The sequence below is a fragment of the Danio rerio genome, chromosome 23, assembly GCF_049306965.1.
Source record: "Danio rerio strain Tuebingen ecotype United States chromosome 23, GRCz12tu, whole genome shotgun sequence".
Taxonomy (NCBI): domain Eukaryota; kingdom Metazoa; phylum Chordata; class Actinopteri; order Cypriniformes; family Danionidae; genus Danio; species Danio rerio.
In genome coordinates, this window is record NC_133198.1 from 30986181 (window position 1) to 31009341 (window position 23161).

The 23161-nt window shown below is 34.3% G+C and overlaps 1 protein-coding gene across 1 annotated transcript; it reads left to right on the plus strand.

Moving 5' to 3' along the window:
* Positions 1–8876: 8876 nt before the first annotated feature.
* Positions 8877–22946, plus strand: slc26a10 (solute carrier family 26 member 10). Its single transcript, XM_001921731.9, has 18 exons — positions 8877–9415; positions 10710–10820; positions 11054–11211; positions 11298–11462; positions 11539–11691; positions 11961–12043; positions 12519–12666; positions 12766–12879; positions 13086–13163; positions 14226–14321; positions 14431–14537; positions 17246–17315; positions 18867–19046; positions 20472–20526; positions 20610–20698; positions 20778–20832; positions 21882–21988; positions 22066–22946. Exons 1-18 carry the CDS (start codon positions 9151–9153, stop codon positions 22102–22104), a joined length of 2073 nt encoding a protein of 690 aa, XP_001921766.4. The 5' UTR covers positions 8877–9150; the 3' UTR covers positions 22105–22946.
* The last annotated feature ends 215 nt before the right edge of the window (positions 22947–23161 follow it).

Genomic DNA, 23161 nt, shown 5'->3' on the forward strand with positions numbered 1-23161 from the left:
CAAACAGAATGAATCATTTTGTCATTATTTCTCATAAACTGAACATGGAGACGCATTAGTGATGAGACAGGAAGGGAGAGGTGGTCCGATGGCGACAGAAAGATCGGTTCAGCACCCGTCCTGATGCCGAGGTCACAGTAAAGGACATACCAGTGGGGGGCAGCTCAAGTAGCCCATAAAAAAGATAAGGAACAATGAGAGGAACTATAGAAATTTGACAAATAATTATGACACCCCTCCCTAAACAAGAATGAAGCATGATGAAGCAGACGGCAATGATGAGGGAGCCTGATTTACTCTCAGCGTGAGGTTAAATATTCTAATGCGATTATTGCATATACAACTAGGGAAATCAAAACTAATTTTGCGTCCCTTATGAAAGATTATCATTTGATAGGTTTAATTTAATGCAGTGTAAACTATAAAGTTCAATGCAACCACAGATCCTTTTTTTTGCATTACATTTTGGATCCAATTATGGAACACCTTTTCAAATGATAAAAATCTATTTAAAAATTATGTTGGTGTTAAAAAAATCTATATATATTTAGCCTTTTTCCAATATCTAACACAATTTTGTGACTAAATGCTGTAGATAACGAATCGCAGCATGAAAAATCATCTGAAAGTGAAAATTTAGATTTTTGTTTCATTGTTGTTTTTGTAAGGTCCATAAATTTGGAATGTTTTTGAGCAATCAGTTATAATTCTCCAAGAAATTTGTTTGGATTTGACATTTTCCTACAAAGGTCTGATAGTATTTATTTATTTATTTATTCATTCATTCATTTTCTTTTCGGCTTATTCCCATAATTAATCTGGGGTCGCCACAGCAGAATGAACCGCCAATTTATCCAGCATGTTTTATCAAGCGGATGCCCTTCCAGCCACAACCCATCACTGGTAAACCCATAAACACTCATTCAACCTTTAGAATATTAAAATTGCAGTGTAAGTTTGACAACCAGTGGTTGAACTAAGTATTGCATTCCTGGATCAAAACAAACGCAAACGGAGGTTGCCAGATTGAGGACCAACAGTGTGCCTGACTGTCCAGCCTGAACGCTGATTTAAATCTGATTTAAATAATTTTCTAAATAAAAGCAATGAAGGAATATTTTCAAATTAAAAGGTTTTTGTCCTAACCAACACCTGGAATTTATATTTGAGAAATGGTTTCTAAAGCAGCAGATAGTTTACCTCTAATCTTAAAAATAAAACAAACGTTTAAAATTAAATTTCAGAGCTGTGACTCAGTGCAAGCCAACACATCAGTGATTCAGCATGTGCATTTATTAATGTAAACAGGTTTAATATGTATTAAATAGATTATAAACCTTACCATTTCAAGAGTGAGTGCATATTCTGTGCTTCCGAATGGCTGTATTTAAATTTGTCACATCTCCTCTAGTGTGTTGTCAGGACACGCGGTTACAATGTAACCTGTTCACCTAATGTTTACATTCCTAATTTTTATATTGTTTGCTAATAGAGTATATGCCGAGGTAGTGTCTCTTCCCATACTGATACACTTCCAGTGAAAGGTTAACGTGACTTTTTTCCATTTTATATGGTTCCTTTTACAGCATCGATGTTGTAATGTAGTTAAAATACAATCAGTTAAATAGGCTCATTCAAATAGACAGCATTCATTTAGTTGTTAAAGCGTAAACGTGCCTGTCAGAAAGTGCAGAAGCTCCATTGAATATACTAGGGTAAAAAAATATATATATTTTAAAGACATGATGGGGAAAAATGTGATTTAATGGAGTGCTTCTTGTACAATTATGATGTTTTTATGGTTAAGTAGAGTCAAAAACTTACCCACAGCACCCTAAAATAAAGATCATGGTCCATGAAGACATTTTGTACATTTTATGACATATATGACATTTTTTATACATTTATACATGACATTAAGACCTTTTATAGATTTTAACATCTATGAAGGTGATTTTCTCAGTAATAATATTATTTAGATCTAGCTTAGTTTTATCTAATATACTAACAGAATATACATAAATACAAATCTTAGTAAAGTTTCTATGTAATATATAAATCTCAATTTTAAAAAAGTGGTCCACGGTCACATTTTACTTTAAATTTTAACTCCATTAAATGTACTCATAGTTTAAAACAAAAGAAATAGCTTAAACAATTCTTCAGAATGTTACGATATTATACAATTTCTGACTGCATTAAGAAGCTTAAAAAAAATACATAGAAGAATTACTCATAAACAAACTGTTATATACAGTATATATACACACAAAAAAAAAGAAAAATCCCAAACATTGTTTTCATGTGTGTGTTTACACAGCAGCACTACAGAACTATTGGTCAGTCAGTGTGTGAATATGTTCATGACTCAACGCTTGTCGGCTCAAAACATCAAGATTACACTATAAACACAATCCAGTCAAAGTGTCACTGGTGTTTATATTGTTCTGCTTTATCATAACCTGTCTTTTCTCCAAGTGCTTAGGCTTCGTCTCGCTTTTTAGGGGGGGTTAACACTCCATATCCTCTTCCATTCAGCGCATTGTTCCTTTCACCGCTGATTAATATCTTGTTTAAACAGCCAGCAGACGCAACACGCCATCAGTGTGTCCATAAATTCTCCTGAGTTGATGAACACAATAGCTACATTCCTTGACAAAAAAAGTCTCTGCATATCACAGCGTATCTACAGAGACCTAGGGATTCCTGGAATATGGGATCAAAACAACTGTATTTTCCTCTTATAATTAAACATAAGCCCAAAATGGACACACTTTTCACATTCTGGAATGAACCCAATGGTGAAGACATCCCCTTCTGCTTGGCTTTTGCTTTGTCTTTAGCAATACGACCACAGTGACACAAAGAGCTTACGAAACGAATGTCTATTATAAAAGGTTTGTGTAATTTGGGAAGAATCTGTTAAAGAATGAGTGAGTTATTTAGTAATAAGTGTTCATGCACTTTAGCCACTGTTTTTCAGTCAAGTCAGAGAAAGCATCTATATACCCAGCAGCAGGATGTTCCAATGAAATTAGCTTAATGCACTCAGGGAAAATATGCTTATTTTTAAGCATACATGTGATATACCCTCTTGTGGAATGAATAATTTCAGACTTTATTTATATTTGTGCATATACATTAGTCAGTACCAAGCCAAATCTGGAGCTAATCTAGCAAAATACCTTACGACAGTTAAAGTCAAAATTATTAGCCCTCCTGTGAATCTTTTATATATATATATATATATATATATATATATATATATATATATATATATATATATATATATATATATATATTTTTTTTTTTTTTTTTTTTTTCAAATGATGTTTAACAGAGCAAGGAATTATAACAGTATTTCGTATTGCATTTTTTCTTCTGAACTAAGTCTTATTTGTTTTATTTTGGCTAGAATAAAAGTTTTTAATTAAAAAAAACATTTTAGGTCAATATTTTTAGCCCTCTTAAATAATATATTTTTTAGATTTTCTACATAAGAAACCATCATTATACAACGATTTGCCTAGTTATTCCAACTTACCTTATTAACCTAGTTAAGCCTGTTAATTGCACTTTAAGCGGAAAACTTGTATCTTGAATAATATCAAATAAAATATTATATACTGTTACTGTCATCATGGCAAAGATAAAAGAAATCATTTTTAAATTAGTAATTAAAAATATTATGGTTAGAAATGTGTTGTGTGTACATATAAAACTTTTTGTTAAAACTTTAGTTTGTGCAATATTTAGCTTGAACTTAAATGTATTGTCTTTCTATTTCTAAAGATGTTCGGTGACAAATATTATTTTTAGTAAATATATCTGTTTAATAAAAATAAAATCTGTAATACATACATAATAAATAAATACTGTTCAAATAAAAAATAAACATCTGTAAAATAAAATAAAAAAATAGATAATACATTACCGGTCAAAAGTTTGGGGTCAGTTTTTTTCTCTCATGTTTTCTCAATTCAAAGAAAATGATTCTGTTCATCAAGGTGGCATATATTTATAAAATATATTTATATTTCTATAATATTTATTAAAATTTTAAATAACTGCGTTCTTATTGTATGTAATTTCAAATCAAATTATTACTCCAGTCATTATGGCTTTTATTACTATTAATAATAATAATAATAATAATATTAATAATAACTGACTGAAGTAATGAAGCTGAAAATTCATCTTTAAAATCCCTGCATGAATTATTAAATTATAAACTACTTTTAGGTTGACAGTTATTTTATAATGCAATAACATTTTACAGTTTTACCATTTGTACTGTACTTTTGATTAAATAAAATTAAATGCAAACTTGTGACCGGTTAATTATTAACCACCCAATGAATTTTTATTTTTTTTTATATTTCCCAAATGATGTTAAAGAGTGCAAGGAAATTTTCACAGTATGTCTAATTATATTTTTTCTTCTAGAAAGTCTTATTTGTTTTATTTCAGCTAAATAATTTTTTTTTTTAAATTTTAACTTTTTAAAAATCATTTTAAAGTCAGGGCAACGCGGTGGCACAATAGGCTGTCGCCTCACAGCAAGAAGGTTGCTGGTTCCAGCCACGGCTGGGTCATTTGTCATATCTGTCTGGAGTTTGCATGTTCTCCTAACATTCGCTTGAGTTTCCCCCACCGCCCAAAGACATGCGGTACAGGTGAATTGGGTAAGCTAAAATTGTCCATAGTGTGTGTATGTAAATGAGAGTGTATGGGTCTTTCCCTGCGTAGAACTTGTGTTGGATAAGTTGGTGGTTTATTCCGCGGTGGCGACCCCAGATTAATAAAGGGACTAAGCTGAAAAGAAAATGAATGAATCAATGAATGAATGAATTTTAAGGTCAAAATGATTAGCCCCTGTAAGCTATATTTTTATTCGATAGTTTGCAGAACAAACCATCATTATACAATAACTTGCCGAATTACCCTAACCTGCCTAGATAACCTAATTAAGTCTTTAAATGTCACTTTAAGCTGTGTAGAAGTGTCTTGAAAAATATCTAGTCAAATATTATTTACTGTCATCATGGCAAAGATAAAATAAATCCCTTATTAGAGATGAGTTATTAAAACTATTATGTTTAAAAATGTGTTGGAAAAAATCTCTTCGTTAAACAGAAATTGGGGAAAAAAATAAACGGGGATAATAACTCTGATTGCAACTGTATATACAAAACAAAATGCTTTTTTATTTTTTTCTTTCTATATAGTTTTAATTGTAATAAAACTTTAGTCTTTCTACTTCAAAATGTATCATATTATTCAGTTTGTTACTTGGTAATTCTTTGTTTGTTACTTGGTAATTCTTTGTAATTATTTGTAAAATAACTCATGAAAGCTTTTTTAGAATAATTCAAGATAATGTTTTAAACATACATTTTGTTTTGTGAGGAAAATATTTTTATATTTTTTTATGCTATGTTTATTGTAAAAGTTATTTCTACTGAGCTAAATTAATTGACTTGAACTTTTTACATGAACATGAACACATCTTTGGCATAACACAAAATTTACATGAACGTTCAGCTACAAGATATAACAACAAAGTGCCAAATAACTATTTTTTATATACAGTTTTCATTTTATAATATTATGTTCATTTAATTGCATTAATTAATGGCCACACTGAGACATAACAGAGCAATACCAGCACCACAGTTTTCAGTGACTTTACCCAGTGGGATTTACCCAGTGTCATCCAGCACAGGTGTGTGGCATTCTGCACGAACCAGCAAACAACATGGCCAGGAAGAGGTTCATTCATGCGTCCTAATACTGGGCTATTACCAAAACAACTGCTCCACTTATTTTGTATCACTCTTTGTTTTAGGGCCTGTACATTCTGTGAGATTGCGATCTCAGACACCCATGACATTGTCTGGAGGTACAAGCGGCAGTGGTTTTGTTGGCTGAGCCAGTGCTACAGTGATCTCCACCACGTTCACACTGAAACTCAAAGTCTCACCCATTTCTCAATCAGTATTATTGACGCAAGTTTCATTTCAGACAATAGAAAGTACAAGACTGTTTTAAGAACGCCTTGTATCAAATGTTTGTTTTACTTTTCGTACGCCATAGTCTCACTATGAAATCACAAAGTATTACTCCAAATTGACACTGTGTGTCTGTCTCTATAAAGGGTTTGTTCCCCAAAATAAGATTTTATTTTATTTTTTTAAATGAATCAACAAGGCTTAATTCATTTAATGAAAGTCTATTCACTTCTAAATGTTCATAAAGATAATAGACAATTTAAGATAATATATAATTTAAAATATTAAATGAATAAGTCTTCAGAAGAGACACAATCACTTCATGTGATAAACCAACACAATCTCACATGCATAACTTTTTGATTTAGTGGCTAATTCATATGAATTTGTACGATCTCATTCATACAATTTAGTGCGATTTGCTTATCCCCTAATGACGGTTGGGTTCTGGGGAGGGGTTTGGTGCCACACCTGCTTTTTTAAATCGTACATTTTCATACGACTAAACTTATACTAATTTGTATGAATTAGCCACTAAACTGACAAAACGTGAAGTAGTTACGTTTCCTTGTGAGATCAGGGTGGATAAATTTAAGGGAGAGTGGGGCACAAAGTAACACTTTTTGGTTTTGGTCAAAAAATGAACAAAAAAATAATAGGGTTAGACAAACAATATTTTTTTTTACCAACAACACACAAGCTTCTCCTACAAATAAGCTTTGGAATTATGATCGCCGAACCTATGGTTTCTGTGCAGTCTTGCCAAAAGTGCCAGGAGTAAACTATTTCATACTATTTACCCCACCTGCGGGGCAAGCTGTAACAGACAGAGGGTTAGTTATAACACATGCATTTAAAGGCAAATTTCACACAACTAATTTAAATTCAGTTTGCTTTAAATAGTAGCTATACTTCCTCAGTATGCTTTTGTATTTATTTGTTTATTGGATAAACTCATTTGAATCTATTTATTATCATCCATTTATGCATTATTATACAATGCATTTATGTAAATTATTAGCAATAAAATATTTTTTTCTATTAAAACAATATAAAAAAACATTTTTATTTAAAAAGTTCTCAACATTACACTCAAAACTTAAAAATTGTGTTTGTTTAATTGCTGTCCAACAGTGTGTGGCTTAATTGTAACACCCAGTTACAACTAACCCCGCTGTGTCATGTTTTCCCAGCCTGATCTCACGAGAAAACGTAAGTATTTTACGTTTTGCCAGTTTAGTGGCTAATTCGTACGAATTCGTATGAGTTCAGTCGTACGAAATGGTACGATTTTAAAAAGGAGGCATGGCACCTAACCCCACCCCTAACCCCAACCGTCATTGGGGGATGAGCAAATCGTACTAAATTGTACAAATTAGACCGTACGAATTCATACGAATTAGCCACTAAATGAAAAAATTACGAATTGCCATGAGGTTGTGTTGGTTTTCCTCAAAAACTGGCTAGCAGTCACTGTGTTTCTTACATCTTTCAAAATGGTTTCATCTTTTAGCCTAAAAAACAGTAAACACTACAAACCTCATTGGTTCTCTTAGAATACAGGTGTAAAACTCCTGGAGGCCCGCAGTTCTGCACAGTTTATTTCTAACCAAGCAGAGACACAATGTTATGAGACGTTATAATTAGGTTAGATTTAGGTCACCAGCGTTTAGGGACAATGTTATTTTGATGTCCAATGATGACGTGAAATGACCAAAATCCAACATCGAGCCAACATCCTAAACCAACGTCATATGGACATTAAATACTAACATTTATTCATCAGGTATGGCAACCAAAATCCAATGTTTGATAGACATTATAACGTCCACACAACTTCATATGTTGTTTTTAGGTTGTAGATAGTAACCAAAATGCAGTGTCTGTCTTAACATTAACCTCACGTTGGGTTCTGATGTCGACCTGATTTTCATTTCTGAATTAGAATGCAACATCCTATGATGTTGGGGTACAATGTTAATCTGACATCATGTTGACGTTCTATGCCTGATGGGAACCCTAATTTAACACACCTGATAAAAGGCTTGTTTGAGACCTGGAGGTAAGTGCTTTGCAGCAGGGTTGCAACTAAACTATACAGGGCTGCGACCCTCCAGGAATTGAGTTTGACACCAGTCTTAGAAGCTCAAATGTGCCATGTATCATGCAAGAATGAACTTGATTGGTTCTTGCATAAAATCATGTTTGCTGCAGAACAAACAGTATTGGTTTTTTGCGCATCTAGCAAGCAAGATTGAGCTTCCTTGATATATTAAGCTTAAAAAAGCATCACGTGAGGCGATCATTTCTCTTCAGAAGACTTGGATTAAACTGATATGCAGATTTGTGCTAAATAAGAACAATTTTCTTATGGAACAACACGAAGGTAAATAAATGCAAGCTATATATATATATATAAATGACCACACAATTTTCATTTTGGGTTAAACAAACCCTTGAACTACAATTTTGGACATAGTGATTACTGACTAAACGCTAAACTCACCAGAGACCTGTTGCTGTTTGATCAGCGATGCAAAGAAACATATATGATTTCACTTCATAAGGCAGCTTTGGTTCCCAAAGCCTACGAAGACACCAAAGGAAAGGAGAAATTGACCCCTTCTCGGAAATGACCTCTAATCAGCAATAGTTGTGGTTTGAGGTTTCACCTTCAATATGTAAACAATAGAACTTTGATCCCAATGTGGATGTTGCACAGAGCTTTACATTGTACACTTTCTATACGCCATTTCATATCGATGAAGAAAGGATCTTGTTTAAAGAGTATTGGGCCATGATGAGAAGGAGGGATTGAGAGCAGGGCTGTGGTGTTAAAGATGAGAGCCTTCATGTCATTGTTTTAGAGAAAGCCTTTAGCAGTAGGACCTGGAAGACGTACAGGGCATTTAACAATAAGGTTTGTAATAACACAAAGCCTGTTCCATAAAAGCTGGATGCTTTACTGAAAAAAAGACCCTCATGCTCAATTGGTTCCAGCACTTGACAGGAAAATGCAATTGTTCCTGATGTCAAATTTTAGCGACTCCTACTATAAATTAGGGGCTGGGCAGAAGTTTGGATCAGTTTAACTTTGCCGATTATTTACCTTGCTCTGTGAAGAACACTTTAGGACAACATGAGCGCGTCGGTGGCTATTTACAGAAACATATACACTGAGGATCGGTTCCGACAGACGTACGGTACGGAAGACCAGTCTGGCGGGAGAGAGCGGCTCCGGGACCGGCTGGCGCAGAGATGCAGCTGCTCGCAGGTGGAGTGCGTTCACCTGCTTCACAAGAGACTGCCCGTGTGCAGCTGGCTGCCAAAGTACAAGCTCAGAAAATGGCTCTTAGGAGATATCATAGCCGGACTGACTGTTGGAATAGTACACATTCCCCAAGGTAAAAAATAAAGTTGATTCATTTTTCTTACTTATGACGTCGCCTAAAGTTGAGGTGCGAAGAGGATATGGTTGGCTAAATACCATATTTAGGATGAACACATTTGTTTTGATATTCAACGACCAGAAAGATGAGAGAAACTTAAATCGATTAGTATTTGTATTAATGTAACATTAAACCTTTAAATATTTCTTATGAAAATTTATATTACATATACACGCGTGTGTGTGTTCATATTTTGCACATTTAAGTTACAGAAATCCGCCTTTGCATTAAAAATAGTGTGTATATTGTGAGGTCTATTTTAAAACACCCAATAGAACGGTGAAAATGTGCGATTGATTGCATTTGGCGTTATGAACATGGGTCAGGCTTTTAGTTAGGATTGAGATTATTATTGAAATGTGAAAATTATTCTGAAATTGATAATTTCACCAGGCCGGTAGCCAGCGGGGGGCTCGGGTAGTTTGAAAGACCCAGCCCCCTGCTGACAAGGTCCAGAGTTTAGCTCCAATATGAGCTCATTTGTCCCATTTTTGACAGTATACCATCATAAATTGTGAAAATACCCAACTGAAGAAGACTTTAAGAAGAATAACCAATTAAAAAAAAAAAAAAAAAAAAAATATATATATATATATATATATATATATATATATATATATATATATATATATATATATATATATATATATATACAGTTTTCAATTTAAAACAAGTTTTGATAGATTGCCAATTTTATTTTCTTTATTTGTTTTTTATGATGGATGATAATAAATTTGTATTTAAAAAATAAGTATTTTTTTCAGATTTCTAACATTCTAATTGAAATACATTAGATATGAAACTAATAACCTGTTTAAATGCACATTTGTGAATAAAAATACATTTTTGTTAACAAAAAATAGTAATGATAAGCACTGCAAATAAGCAAACTTATAAAAATTTAGGAAGTATTTTTGTTGCATCAAAAAGTGTGGTATTGATAACCATCCGACAAACTTATACAGCACAAATTGCTGTTTAAAATGTCACTAAAATCAAGGAAATACAAATATTTCAGGCTTATATTATTGAAAAGCACTGTAAAAAATGCGTGGCTCAAATTCAAATAGATTGAATGTAAAACAATTAAATTGCCCCCCAAAAACTCAACTCGTTTCAGCTCATTCTAAATGCGTAGTTTGAACAAGCAGCAAAATACATTTTTTGAGAGTCAATGAAATGTATATAAAGTCTATAAACATCAGAAAAGTACATAAACATAAGAAATGTTGTCACTTTTTACTTCAAGGGATGGCGTTTGCTTTGTTGACATCAGTGGCTCCTGTCTATGGGCTTTACACATCTTTTTTCCCAGTGGTCCTTTATATGCTTTTTGGCACTGGTCATCATGTTTCCACAGGTAAAAAAATATCTAACAATAATTTACCAGATTTTTGCACTGTAAAAAACATTTATGTGGTTTATTTAAATATAAAAATGTCAGATTTTCCACAAATTTGTTTAATCATCCTGACATGTTTGCATAACCAAACACCTGTCACTTTTGTAGTGTCCCAGTATAATAAGTTAATGTAGTTGTAATGCTCAATTAAGAAAATGAAATGTTATTATTCATGGCTTTGGCCTCTGCAGGTACCTTTGCTGTGTTGAGTCTGATGACTGGCTCAGTTGTGGAGCAGCTGGTCCCCATCCCACTCGCACTGAATAGCAGTAGCCCAGAGGCTGCAGAGTTTGAGGCCCAGAGGATTGGAGTGGCATCAGCCGTAGCCTTTCTCTCAGGCATAATGATGGTAAAACACATCTCCTCTATGTAAAACAGACATCTATAGATTTAAGTTGAATTAAAAGAGTATGCTGCATGTTTTTATTGTCCTAGCTCTGTATGTGTGGACTCCAGTTGGGTTTCCTTTCTACATATCTCTCAGAACCAATTGTTAAGGCGTTCACAAGTGCAGCCGCCTTCCACGTGACTGTCTCACAGCTGCAAAGCATGTTGGGATTACGGTTACCCCGATATGCTGGTGCCTTTTCTCTTTTTAAGGTCAGAATTTGCTTTTTTCAGGATCACTGAGTATAACTGAGCACAAATTAATCAAAAGTTCTAATTAAACCTACAGACGTTGGCTTCAGTGATGGAAAACGTGCCCCACACTAATTTGGCTGAGCTGGTGATCTCACTGCTCTGCCTGGCTGTTCTGGTGCCTGTTAAAGAGGTCAATTCCCGCTTTCGGGAGCGTCTGCGGACTCCAATCCCTGTGGAGATTATCACTGTGAGTTTGCACTTCAAAACAGACATTTGAGACGGTTTAGAAAGCACGTGGAGCAGTCAAAACATTTACTTATCTTTGGGTTTCTTTTCTTTCCACTTTCTGTCATGCCATGTGAGACATACAGTAAATAAAGCAACTGAACTTTTGTACAAATATTTGCCATACCAGTCAGTTTATTCGCTGTAATGAGAGTTTCATCAACCCTCTTTTCTATTCTTTTTTTTGTTGCCTGCATTCTGAAAAACATGTTTTTATTGTGGCTCTTGCAGGTAATAATTGCAACAGGAATCACATATGCCTTTTCTCTGGATTCCAAGTATGACATACAGATTGTAGGACATATTCCTGCAGGGTAATATATTCTTATATGTGATGCATTATTCATGATAGTCATAAATACTAGCAGTATCGAATATGTAACTGTTCAAAAAGAAGGAAACCTTTCATACTACATTTATTTGATCAAAGAATGCAACCTTGTAAATTTAATTAATAATATATATATATATATATATATATATATATATATATATATATATATATATATATATATATATATATATATATATATTTAATGTATTTTTAAAATATTTCCCGGTAAATTCATTTAAAAAAATGTTTTTTCCTGTTTTTAAAAAGCTAATTATTGTAGCATACTTCATTTTTCAATGTCACACAAGTCATTCTTATATGCTGATTTGGAAGTCTTTACTGGCAGGTTTGAAATAATATGTGTGTATATATTCAAATATATTTAATGCAAATTTAAAATGTATATAAACTGCAATTTAACTATAATTTAAAGTGAAATGTTTACTAATTTTCAGTTTTCCAGAACCACGACTGCCTGCATTAGAGACAGTTCCAGAAATTGCTGGTGACACAGTAGCTATCACACTCGTCGCCTATGCTGTGTCTGTATCTCTAGCCATGATATATGCTGATAAGCATGGATACTCCATCGATCCAAATCAGGTTTATATCATATTAATTAATTGAGGTTATAAAACGTATAAAGGCAGGTGATTTTCATTGTAAATGTGCCATCCTAAGACTATATTAATTTTATTGTAGGAGCTTCTAGCACATGGGATCTCCAACACTGTGTCATCTCTGTTCACTTGCTTCCCCAATTCAGCTACACTGGCCACTACAAACATACTAGAGAGTGCTGGAGGTCACACGCAGGTACTGGTGTGCTTGTTCAACCACTTAGCCCATGCTGCAAAATGAAGCAGTTCTACAATGAAAATGTAATATTAAGATAATGCAATGAGCTTTTTTCACAGTATATTCACTGATAAATATATGAAAACAATTTTCTGTACAAATTTTGTCTGATTTTTTTTTTAACATAGTTAGGATTTAATAAGGCTTTTTCTGTACTTGAACAGCTTGCAGGACTATTCACAAGTCTGGTTGTTCTTATTGTACTTCTGCTGATAGGACCTCTGTTTTACTTTTTACCCAAGGTAAGAGTCACTTTACTATTGAGATATCTACAATAGGACTCAGAGCTATGTAATATTTTTCCCCTACAAGTTCTCCATTTCGTATTTTATCTTTCATTTAATGTTGTTTGTGAATGTAAAAGATCTGCAAATTTTCACAGATGACAGTGAACGATGTATGAGTTGTTTTGACTGAAACTAAATCACAGATTTTAAACGGCCTGGAACAAGTCACCAGTAATTCCAGTATTACTTCCTGCACAAACCTACAGAAGTTTGTAACACATTTGTATTATGCCAGTTTATGGTCTTTATTGGCTGCTCACAAACAATGTCTGTTTTTAATCCTCAGACACTAGTTTGGTTTGTGTTGTTTTTGCACAGTGAAAACAAATCCACATTGCATGTATTTCCAAAAAAAGAAGAACTTGAGCTTGAATTGATACTGTAAAATGAAATCCATTGTTACTGTTTCTATCATTGTTAACAAGTGATGAGGAAGCCTCCAGATCTTATACCAAATCAAATAAAAAAAAAATCAAGAAAAGAAGGCTTTAGAAAGACTGGATTCTTGAACTGTTTAAGACACTGTGGGGGAAAATAGATGCTGTAGTGCACAGGTGTCAAACTCAGTTCCAAAAGGGCCGCAGCTCTGCACAGTTTAGTTCCAACCCTAATTAAACACACCTGATCAAACTAATTGAGTCCTTCAGTCTTGTTTAAAACCTACAGGTAAGTGTGTTGGAGCAGGGTTGGAACTAAACTGTGCAGGGCTTCGTCCCTCCAGGAATTGAGTTTGACACCCCTGCTGTAGTGTATATTAGAAAATAAAAAGTGTTTTATGATCTTGGATGGATATAAACCTAATGTGTGAAACTGCAGAAACAAACTTAGGGGCTTTTGAAATAGTATAATGGAGCACTTTAAGTTACTTTGGATGTAAGTGTCTGCTGATTGATGAATTCATTCATGTAAATATGGATTTATGGGTTGTAAACATTTACTAACCAATCACAAAGGGTAGATTTTGATTTCATGCTCTTTGAATTATTAACCAACAACCTCTCTCATCTCTCCACCTAGGCAGTGCTGGCATGTATAAATGTGACCAGCCTGAGACAGATGTTCCTACAGTTTCAGGATCTCCCTGAACTATGGAGAATTAGCAAAATTGACTTTGTAGGTTTTTACAATCTCTCGTTCCACAAGCAAATGCTAAATATCTTTAATTTCTTAAATGACATTGTGTTCAGCTGAGTGATATCAGTTCTTGTGTACATCTGAGCAGATGGTGTGGCTTGTGACCTGGCTGTCTGTAGTTGTGCTGAATGTAGACCTGGGGTTGGCCATTGGGATGGTCTTTTCCATGATGACAGTCGTCTGTCGCACACAGAGGTATTGTATGGATAACTCCTTTCTATTGGATTAAATTTGGCAATTTCCATTTGGTCTTTTTATATGGTTGATGTAATGTAGAGCATGTGATCGACTGGCCTATTAAGGATCACTAGGTTTCTTAGCAGTCACCAAACATGCTTCATTTTAAAATAAATGATTATGATTTAAGTATTAGCGGCTAAACCTTAATGCGGCTCTACACCTGTCAAGAAATTATAAGCATTTAGCAAAAAGGTTGTATGGCAAACAATAAAATAAATTGTAAATTTATTTACTGTAACTATAATTGTCACAGAAATGATAACCTTACATGATTGGCTTTGTTGTTATACATGAGATGTGTGTGTGTATATACACTCACCGGCCACTTTATTAGGTACATATTACTAGTACCTGGCTGGACCCCCTTTTGCCTTCAGGACTGCCTTAATAATTTGTTGCATAGATTCGACAGGGTACTGGAAATTTTGGTCCATATTGACATAGCATCACGCAGTTGCTGCAGATTTGTCGGCTGCACATTCATCCCGAAGGTGCTCTATTGGACTGAGTCTGGTGACTGTGGAGGCCATTTGAGAACTCATTGTCATGTTCAAGAAACCAGTCTGAGATGATTCACACTTCATGACATGGCGCGTTATCCTGCTGGAGGTAGCCATTAGAAGATGGGTACACTGTGGTCATAAAAAGATGGACACGGTCAGCAACAATTCTTGGCTGTGGCGTTGACACAATGCTGAATTGGTACTAATGGGCTCGAAGTGTGCCAAAGAAAGATCCCCCACACCATTACACTATAAGCACCAGCCTGAACCGTTGATACAAGGCAGAATGGATCCATGCGTTCATGTTGTTGATGTCAAACTCTGACCCTACCATCAGAATGTTGCAGCAGAAATGGAGACTCATCAGACAAGGCAATGTTTTTCCAATCTTGCATTGTCCAATTTTGGTGAGCCTGTGTGAATTGTAGCCTCAGTTTTCTATTCTTAGCTGACAGGAGTGGTACCCGTTGTGGTCTTCTGCTGCTGTAATATCCACCTCAAGGTTGGACATGTTGTGCGTTCAGAGATGCTCTTCTGCACACCTCGGTTGTAACAAGTGGTTATTTAAGTTACTGTTGCCTTTCTATCAGCTTGAACCAGTCTGGCCATTACCTTCTGACCTCTGGCATCAACAAGGCATTTGCATCCACAAAACTGCTGCTCACTGCATATTTTCTTTTTTTTCGAACCATTCTCCGTAAACCCTAGTGATTGTTGTGCATGAAAATCTCAGTAGATGAGCAGTTTCTGAAATACTCAGACCAGCCTGTCTGGCAGCAACAACCAATGTCACATTCAAAGTCTCTTACATCCCCTTTCTTCCTCATTCTGATGCTCGGTTTGAACTGCAGCAGATCGTCTTGAACATGTCTGCATGCCTAAATGCATTGAGTTGCTGCCATGTGATTGGCTGATTAGAAATTTGCATTAACGAACAGTTGGACAGGTGTATCTAAAAAAGTGGCTGGTGAGTGTGCATATATATATTTCCCCCCCTGAATTATTAGCCACCGTTTATTTTTTTCTCTCAATTTTTATTTAACGGAGAGATTTGTTTCAACACATTTCTAAACATAATAGTTTTATTAACTCATTTCTAATAACTGATTTATTTTATCTTTGCCATGATGACTGTAAATAAAACGTTACTAAATGTTTTTCAAGACACTTCAATACAGCTTAAAGTGACATTTAAAGGCTTAATTAGGTTAATTAGGTTAACTAGGCAGGTTAGGGTAATTAGGCAAGTCATTGTATAATGATGGTTTGTTCTGTAGACTATCAAAAAATATATATAGCTTAAAAGCTAATAATTTTGTCCTTAAAATGTTTTTTAAAAAATTAAAAACTGCTTTTATTTTAGTCGAAATACAACAACTGAGACTTTCTCCAGAAGAAAAAATATTATCAGACATACTGTAAAACTTTTCTTGCTCTGTTAAACATTGTTTTGGAAATATTTAAAAAAGAATAAAAAATCAAAGGGGGGCTAATAATTCTGACTTCAACTGTATATATTTTTGTATATGTATATGATATGAAGGTATATGTATCTATTGAAGCATATATAAATTCTTTTATTTTTATATTTCTAATGTGCATTGTTAAACTTGTAAATAAAAGTAAATAAAAATCAAAGTTTAGTATGGTTGAATGGATGCACAGGTATCTTATTAAAATGAATTGACTTGCAGTTTACCTTGATAATATTTTTTCTGTGAATGCAGGGTAAACCATATGTGATTTCCTTTAAGAAGGTTTATGAAACAAAAACATTTAAAAAAGGCATCCTCTGGGAGAAAAAAACTGGGAACCACTGAAATAGAGCATGTGGATGATGGATATAACGATATTATCAATCCAACTGGAGCAGCCCCAGTGAAACAAGACATTGAGCACATAATATAATTGAGATTGAAACTACCTAATTAGATTTGTGTATTTATCTGCTTTAATAATCGTGTTTACTATATCCTTTAATTATGCGTTCCAAAGCTCAGGGGCTGTATAAAAACAGCGAACCAGTATCCCTTACAGACCCTCGTGTTCCAAAACAACCTTCCTCTCCTGGCGGATCTGAAATTCACATTTAAGGAAAAGGGAAGATAAAGTTGAGACAAAAAGATGTCCCTGAACTCATAGTAAACTTTCTGTTTTCAGGGCCAGCTGCTCTGTGTTAGGAAGAGCTGCCAACACGGAGATCTACAGATCCATCAACAACCATAATAAAGTGAGTCAACAATTATCATATTAACTTTCTTTTCTTATTGCCACACGTAATGTCATTTACTATGATTAGAACTGGACCTTGTGCGTTTGGAAACCTCTGCTCAGCTATATCTGTCTTATTGAAAGATCTGTTATCATTTACTCACCCTCCACTTTTTCAAAAAACTATTTTAAGTTTCTTTTTTCTGTTGAAAGCAGATATTTTGAAAAACTGATTGCCATTGACATCCATAGTTGACATTGACATCCTACTATGCAAGTCAAAGGCTATCGGCTTCCATAGAAGAGCCAGAGTCAGAGATTCAATTAAAAAGAAAGTTTGCTGAAATAGTTTGCAGTTTCAACAGCTTTAACACTCGCAATTATACTCTCACATAATCTCATTGGTTAAAACACAGATAGAGTAAGAAAATTTCCATGTGTGTGTATACATACAATTCTAAACGATATCTGAATATCTCAAGCTTACAAACGTCACACAGCCACTAGACTGTTCAGAGCTGATGCCAGACCTGTGAAATGGTCCACAAAGGAATAAAAAACACACACATTTAAAGTGCAATCTATTTCTTTTCCAAGGCTGAGTGTAGTCTTACCCGTGTTATCAAAGCTGGTTAAAAACTGGTACAATCTACATCCATACAGGCAGATTACATACAAAAAGAAATTAACTTTAAAATATTTAACACATAACACGGCAAATAACTCAGGAAACGGTTGTTTCCAATTCTTTAAGAGTCCAATTTCACTCAAGAGGTCTCCACGACCTCTGACCTGGCTGGGTAGATCCTGAGGAAACAAATCATTTGGCATAGAGAAAAGCTATCTCACACATATTATTCCAGTTTTACTCTGAAGTGGGATGACACTGAGGCAGGCATGTCCAAACTAGTGCCTGTGTCCTGCTGAATTTAGCTCCAACTTGTGTCAAAACATCTGCAGGAAGTTTCTAGTATATCTACTGCGAGCTTGATTAGCTGGTACAGGTGTGTTTGATTAGGATTGGAGCTAAACTCTTCAGGACACTGGCCCTCCAGGACCGAGTTTGGACACCACTCCACTGAGGTCATCATATATTCTAGCCTCTTAAACATTCAAATTTATTTATAATATCAAAGACATAAGAAAGGATATGTGTTACTCCTTCCTGGAGCATACATCAGAAAATCCACGCCATCACCCTCATAAAGGTTTTGAAATACTTGAGGCGATTCGTTTTTTTTTCTTCTTCTTCTTTTTTGCCACATACAAAGCTGTCACCAAATATCAGCGCAGTTCTTGTATTGCAGTGTTTACTATAAATACTTCAATCATAATGACTCCCTCTAGCAATGACATCTTTTCTCTAGTGACGTGTTTACCAGCGTAAAGGTGGGACAAACTGTCACTAAACCCCAATGTTTCATTTCCCTATGGATTAATCTCTACTGAAATAAATTTTCCTATTCAAGGATAGCTTTTTCACTCAGATATACTTTCCACTAGGGAAGAAAATATCAATTTTATCCTATTTCTGTTGATTAACTGATGACCCTCTGTCTCTTTTCCATAGTGCTATGAAGTGCCCGGTGTGAAGATCCTGACCTACAATGGGCCCATCTATTATGGCAACCGTAGCTTTTTCAAGGCGGATATGGCTCAGCTACTGGGACTCACCCCTGAGAGGATACGCAGTCGAGAAAAAGCCCTGAAGGCTATTGAGAAGAGGGAAAGAGAGGCCATTAGCACTGTAGTAAGATGATCCAGATGTAATGTGCTCTTCAAGTTTGAGATTTTTTCTAATTGATTTTCTTTATTCATCCTAAAAGGTCCACTGGTATTTTATATTTAATTAAGCTAATAGAGAATCTCAGATCATTTAAAATTGTGCCTTATTCTGATTATACCCAACATTGTCATAATTCATTAAATTATTATTTTGCATTTAGAATATTTGGTAACAATTGAAAAAAAAAAATAATGTTACATTTAAAAAAGTGATTAGTTGACTTTACTTTAAAAAGTGAGTAAACTTGTTGCCTTAAAATTAAGTCAAAAAACTGTGTACAATTGTAAAGAATAATTGTTTAAGTAAACATAACAGTTCTAATTTACTGTAGGTTTACCCACTTTAAGTAAAGTCAACTTGTTGTTTCTATGCCAACAGGTTTAACGTAACTAGTAAAGTAATGTATCCTATTTGCTTTTTACAGTGTAGTTGTTGAAGGTATTTGCTAAGAGGAATGAACAGCACATCTATTTTAGTTTTTATTCATTGTTAATGTTAGGTAGTAAAATAAATCATTCATTTTGAGTTCTTGTTAACTCACAGTGCATAAATTAATGTAACAAGCACATGTTTGAATTTTAATAATGCAACAGTACATGTTGAATTATGGTTAATAAGTGCCTTAATGAGTACGTTTACATAGAAACCAATAGTCCGATTTTAATTCGATTAAGTCTAGACAATACTCTGATTAAGAGTCGACCATGTAAACAGTGATTTTTGATTACATTAATCCACTAAAGTCATAATTAAGGCAAACAGAAACTGGATTAAGACATGTAGAGTATGTCGACTTTAGTCGAATTATTGAAGTGCAGTACAGACATATAAACACCTTAAACAAATTATTACCAAATAATTCCTCTTTTTAAACAACACTCCTCCAGCAGTTCATACTCTCATCCAATGTTTCGTTTGTCACAGGGGCATGAATGGAATGTTCCTGAATGAAAGTGAAAGTGCCAAACTGCAGTTAAAGTCGACAAATTAAAAATAAAACACCTAAAATTGCAGGAAACTCCGGAGAAAATGTGGATAGCGATGTGACGCAATGATGTTAATCGAATTATGTGCTTTAAAATGTAAAATGGGATCATGAAAGGAACATTCAAAAAGCAACTCATGTAAACACCTTAATCATATTATTGTCTCATTCAGATTAAGGCAAATTACTTGATTACTAATAACTCTTGGACCTTTATTTTTAAAGTGTAACCAAATAATTTTTAGCACTGTATATTTAACATTACAATGACCATCCCTTCATAACCTCTAAATGCCTTTGCTTTTACTGTAATCAGTCCTGTATTAAACTGATATGTGTTTGAACAAAATAATGGATTATTGAAGGACAATTTCTGACTGCATTACTGTTTTGTTTTTTCCAAGGAGCAAGGAGTTGCAGACAGTTCATTTTCTTCAAAGAATGACTTGTTCACATCAGGTGTGTTGCCACTTCTGGTGGAATAAACAAATGGTTAAAGAAAAGTTTTTATTTCAAATGTATCGCATATTTATCACTTGTAGAGATGGCTGAAGGTGAAGTCCAGGCTGTGCTGATAGACTGCAGCAGCGTCATTTTTGTGGATATCGCAGGAGCTCGGTTATTTATACAAGTGAGCTGGGCTTTAAGGATATTATTTTGACACCATTTGGTATTATCAAAAATAATGACATACATTTATCCTGCCACAGATGTGCATGGAGTGCCAGAAGATTGGGGTACGGATATACCTGGCTAACTGCAATGGTTAGTTTTCACAGATACAGTTGAAGTCAGAATGATTAGCCCGCCTGTTTATTTTTTCCCCTAAATTCTTTTCAACAGAAAGAAGACTTCTTTTAACACATTTCTAAACATATTAGTTTTAATAGCTGATTTCTTTTATCTTTGCCTTGATAATTGTACTAAATATTTTTCAAGATTCTAGCATCCGCTTGCTTAGTCTGGACTTATGATATACTGTTTCCTGGTCAAAGTCGCTACTTGTTTGAATTGAGAAAATATTAGTTCATGGTCACTCTTTAGTCCTATCACACATTAAAGTGAATTTGATATAAAATCATGGGACGTCATTTACTTCCATATTTATTCAATTTGAAAGGTCTGTACTGGCCCAATATCCCCATAAGTAGTTCCGTTCTCTAATCATTTGAAATAGGATAACTTTTGCATAAATTTTGATCGAGACATAATTCTTTTTTCCTATGATTACTGACATGGTTCAGAAATCACCAAAACTATTACAGCAATAGACTACACAGAACCTAAAAAGGTGCACTTTCAAATTTGAGTTTACAAAAAAATTTGGGTAGGCAAAATCCAAGCGGAAACCCCAAAATAGCACTTAACTTCAAGAGGTTAAAGGGCAATTTAAAGACTTATCTAGGTTAATTAGGCAAGTGAGGGTAATTAGACAAGTCAGTTTATAACAGTGGTGTGTTCTGTTGACAATCAGTGAAAAAAATGCTTAAGAGGGCTATTAATAGTTAAAATGATTATTAATATAAGAATATTGTATATTATAATGTTTATAAATCTTTAAAATAAAATAAAAAAAACATTTAAACCTTAATATGGTTTTTAAAAATGCTTTTATCCTAGCCAAAATAAAACAAATCAGACTTTCTCCAGAAGAAAAAATATTATAGAAAATACTGTTATAAAAATCCTTTCTCTGTTAAACATAATTTGGAAAATATTTTTAAAAAATCCACAGGAGGGATAATAGTTTTCAACCATATACCTGCACAAACTTTTCAAATAATATGTTAAGCAATATTTTCTGTCATCTATAGAGAGCGTACTAAAGATTCTCACATCCAGCGGGCTGATGAACTACATGAATCCTCAGCATATCTTTGTAACAATCCATGATGCCGTGGTCTACATCCAACAGCAGAGAGTAAGATGCCATTTCACAAACATACTCTGTTACAGCAAAAAAAAATTCCATTAACACTTCATCATTTGGTTTGACAGGAGAAACCTCCAGAGACCAACACAATGGTGTGGGTGTGATTTATTTGAAACAACCATAATTCAAGATTTATTTGGACTGAGACTCGAAGCAGGAACTGAAGAACCAGCGTTTGACTGCAAGTGTGTCAGAAGGAACATTTATTTTGCCTCTATATGCCGTGATGAGTTTGTCAGGGCACCTTATGGTGTCAAACAGAAGTATAGAGCTGCAGTGGCTAAATTATTTTCACACCATGACAAATGTTTGGTGTGAAACATTGATTTAATTCCAATGAATGACAGATAATGTGATTGATTTTTGTTTAATTTATGAAGAGGTGTTCTAATCTCTTTTACAATGCACTGCTAAGAATACTGCCAAACCAATAAGATTCAGGCCAACGATAGAAAACTATACCTTGATGGCAAACAAAATATGGGATGCAAAAGTCTGAATGTCTGTATGAGTTTGGTGTACTGTTTGGCTTCCTGCTCAGTGACAGGTTGCAATGCAGCTCTTTGTGTATTTCTGCTTCCCTCCCTTGATTTCTCCACTTTCCTGCAAGTGCCACTGACATTTCCATGTAAACTGTCCTTAAAGGGTTTACCGATCAGAAACCATTGTTATTCATGAACACCAGTGGCTGTCAATGCTTGTGCTCGCAGTTGTACATAAGCATACCTGTACGTAATATAGAAGAGACTGAACATGATTCAGTGTCCTGATATACTCATGCCTCATTTTCATTATTTTGTAGAAGTGTAAAATACCTTTTAACAATGTACTGGTAAAGAAATCAAGAAACTGTCCACTCTGCTGGAAACACAGTTTAGACAAACAAATATGTGCTGCACTTTTTCCTTTCAATAACCAAATAAACACACAACAAATGTGTCAGCTGTGAGAACTCCCTGTGAAATGTGTGGACTAGTGTACTGCAAATCAGTGACAAAGTTCACGTTTAGATGATTGAAAATACACTTCTGCCAATTTGCTGTAACTTTTTTGATGAGATCAATCTAGGCCTACATTAAATGCTCTATATTAAAATGCTCTTTAGAATCTACAAAATACTGCTGTGGTCAGTTATTTATATAATTACTGTGTGTTTAATGG

Excerpts from the sequence above, each read along its gene's own strand:
- slc26a10 (XM_001921731.9), top strand. The coding sequence starts at position 9,151 with ATGAGCGCGTCGGTGGCTATTTACAGAAACATATACACTGAGGATCGG. Across the intron at positions 11,212-11,297 it reads TTCTCTCAGGCATAATGATG|CTCTGTATGTGTGGACTCCA; the intron begins GTAAAACACATC and ends TTATTGTCCTAG. Across the intron at positions 20,833-21,881 it reads ATACCTGGCTAACTGCAATG|AGAGCGTACTAAAGATTCTC; the intron begins GTTAGTTTTCAC and ends TGTCATCTATAG.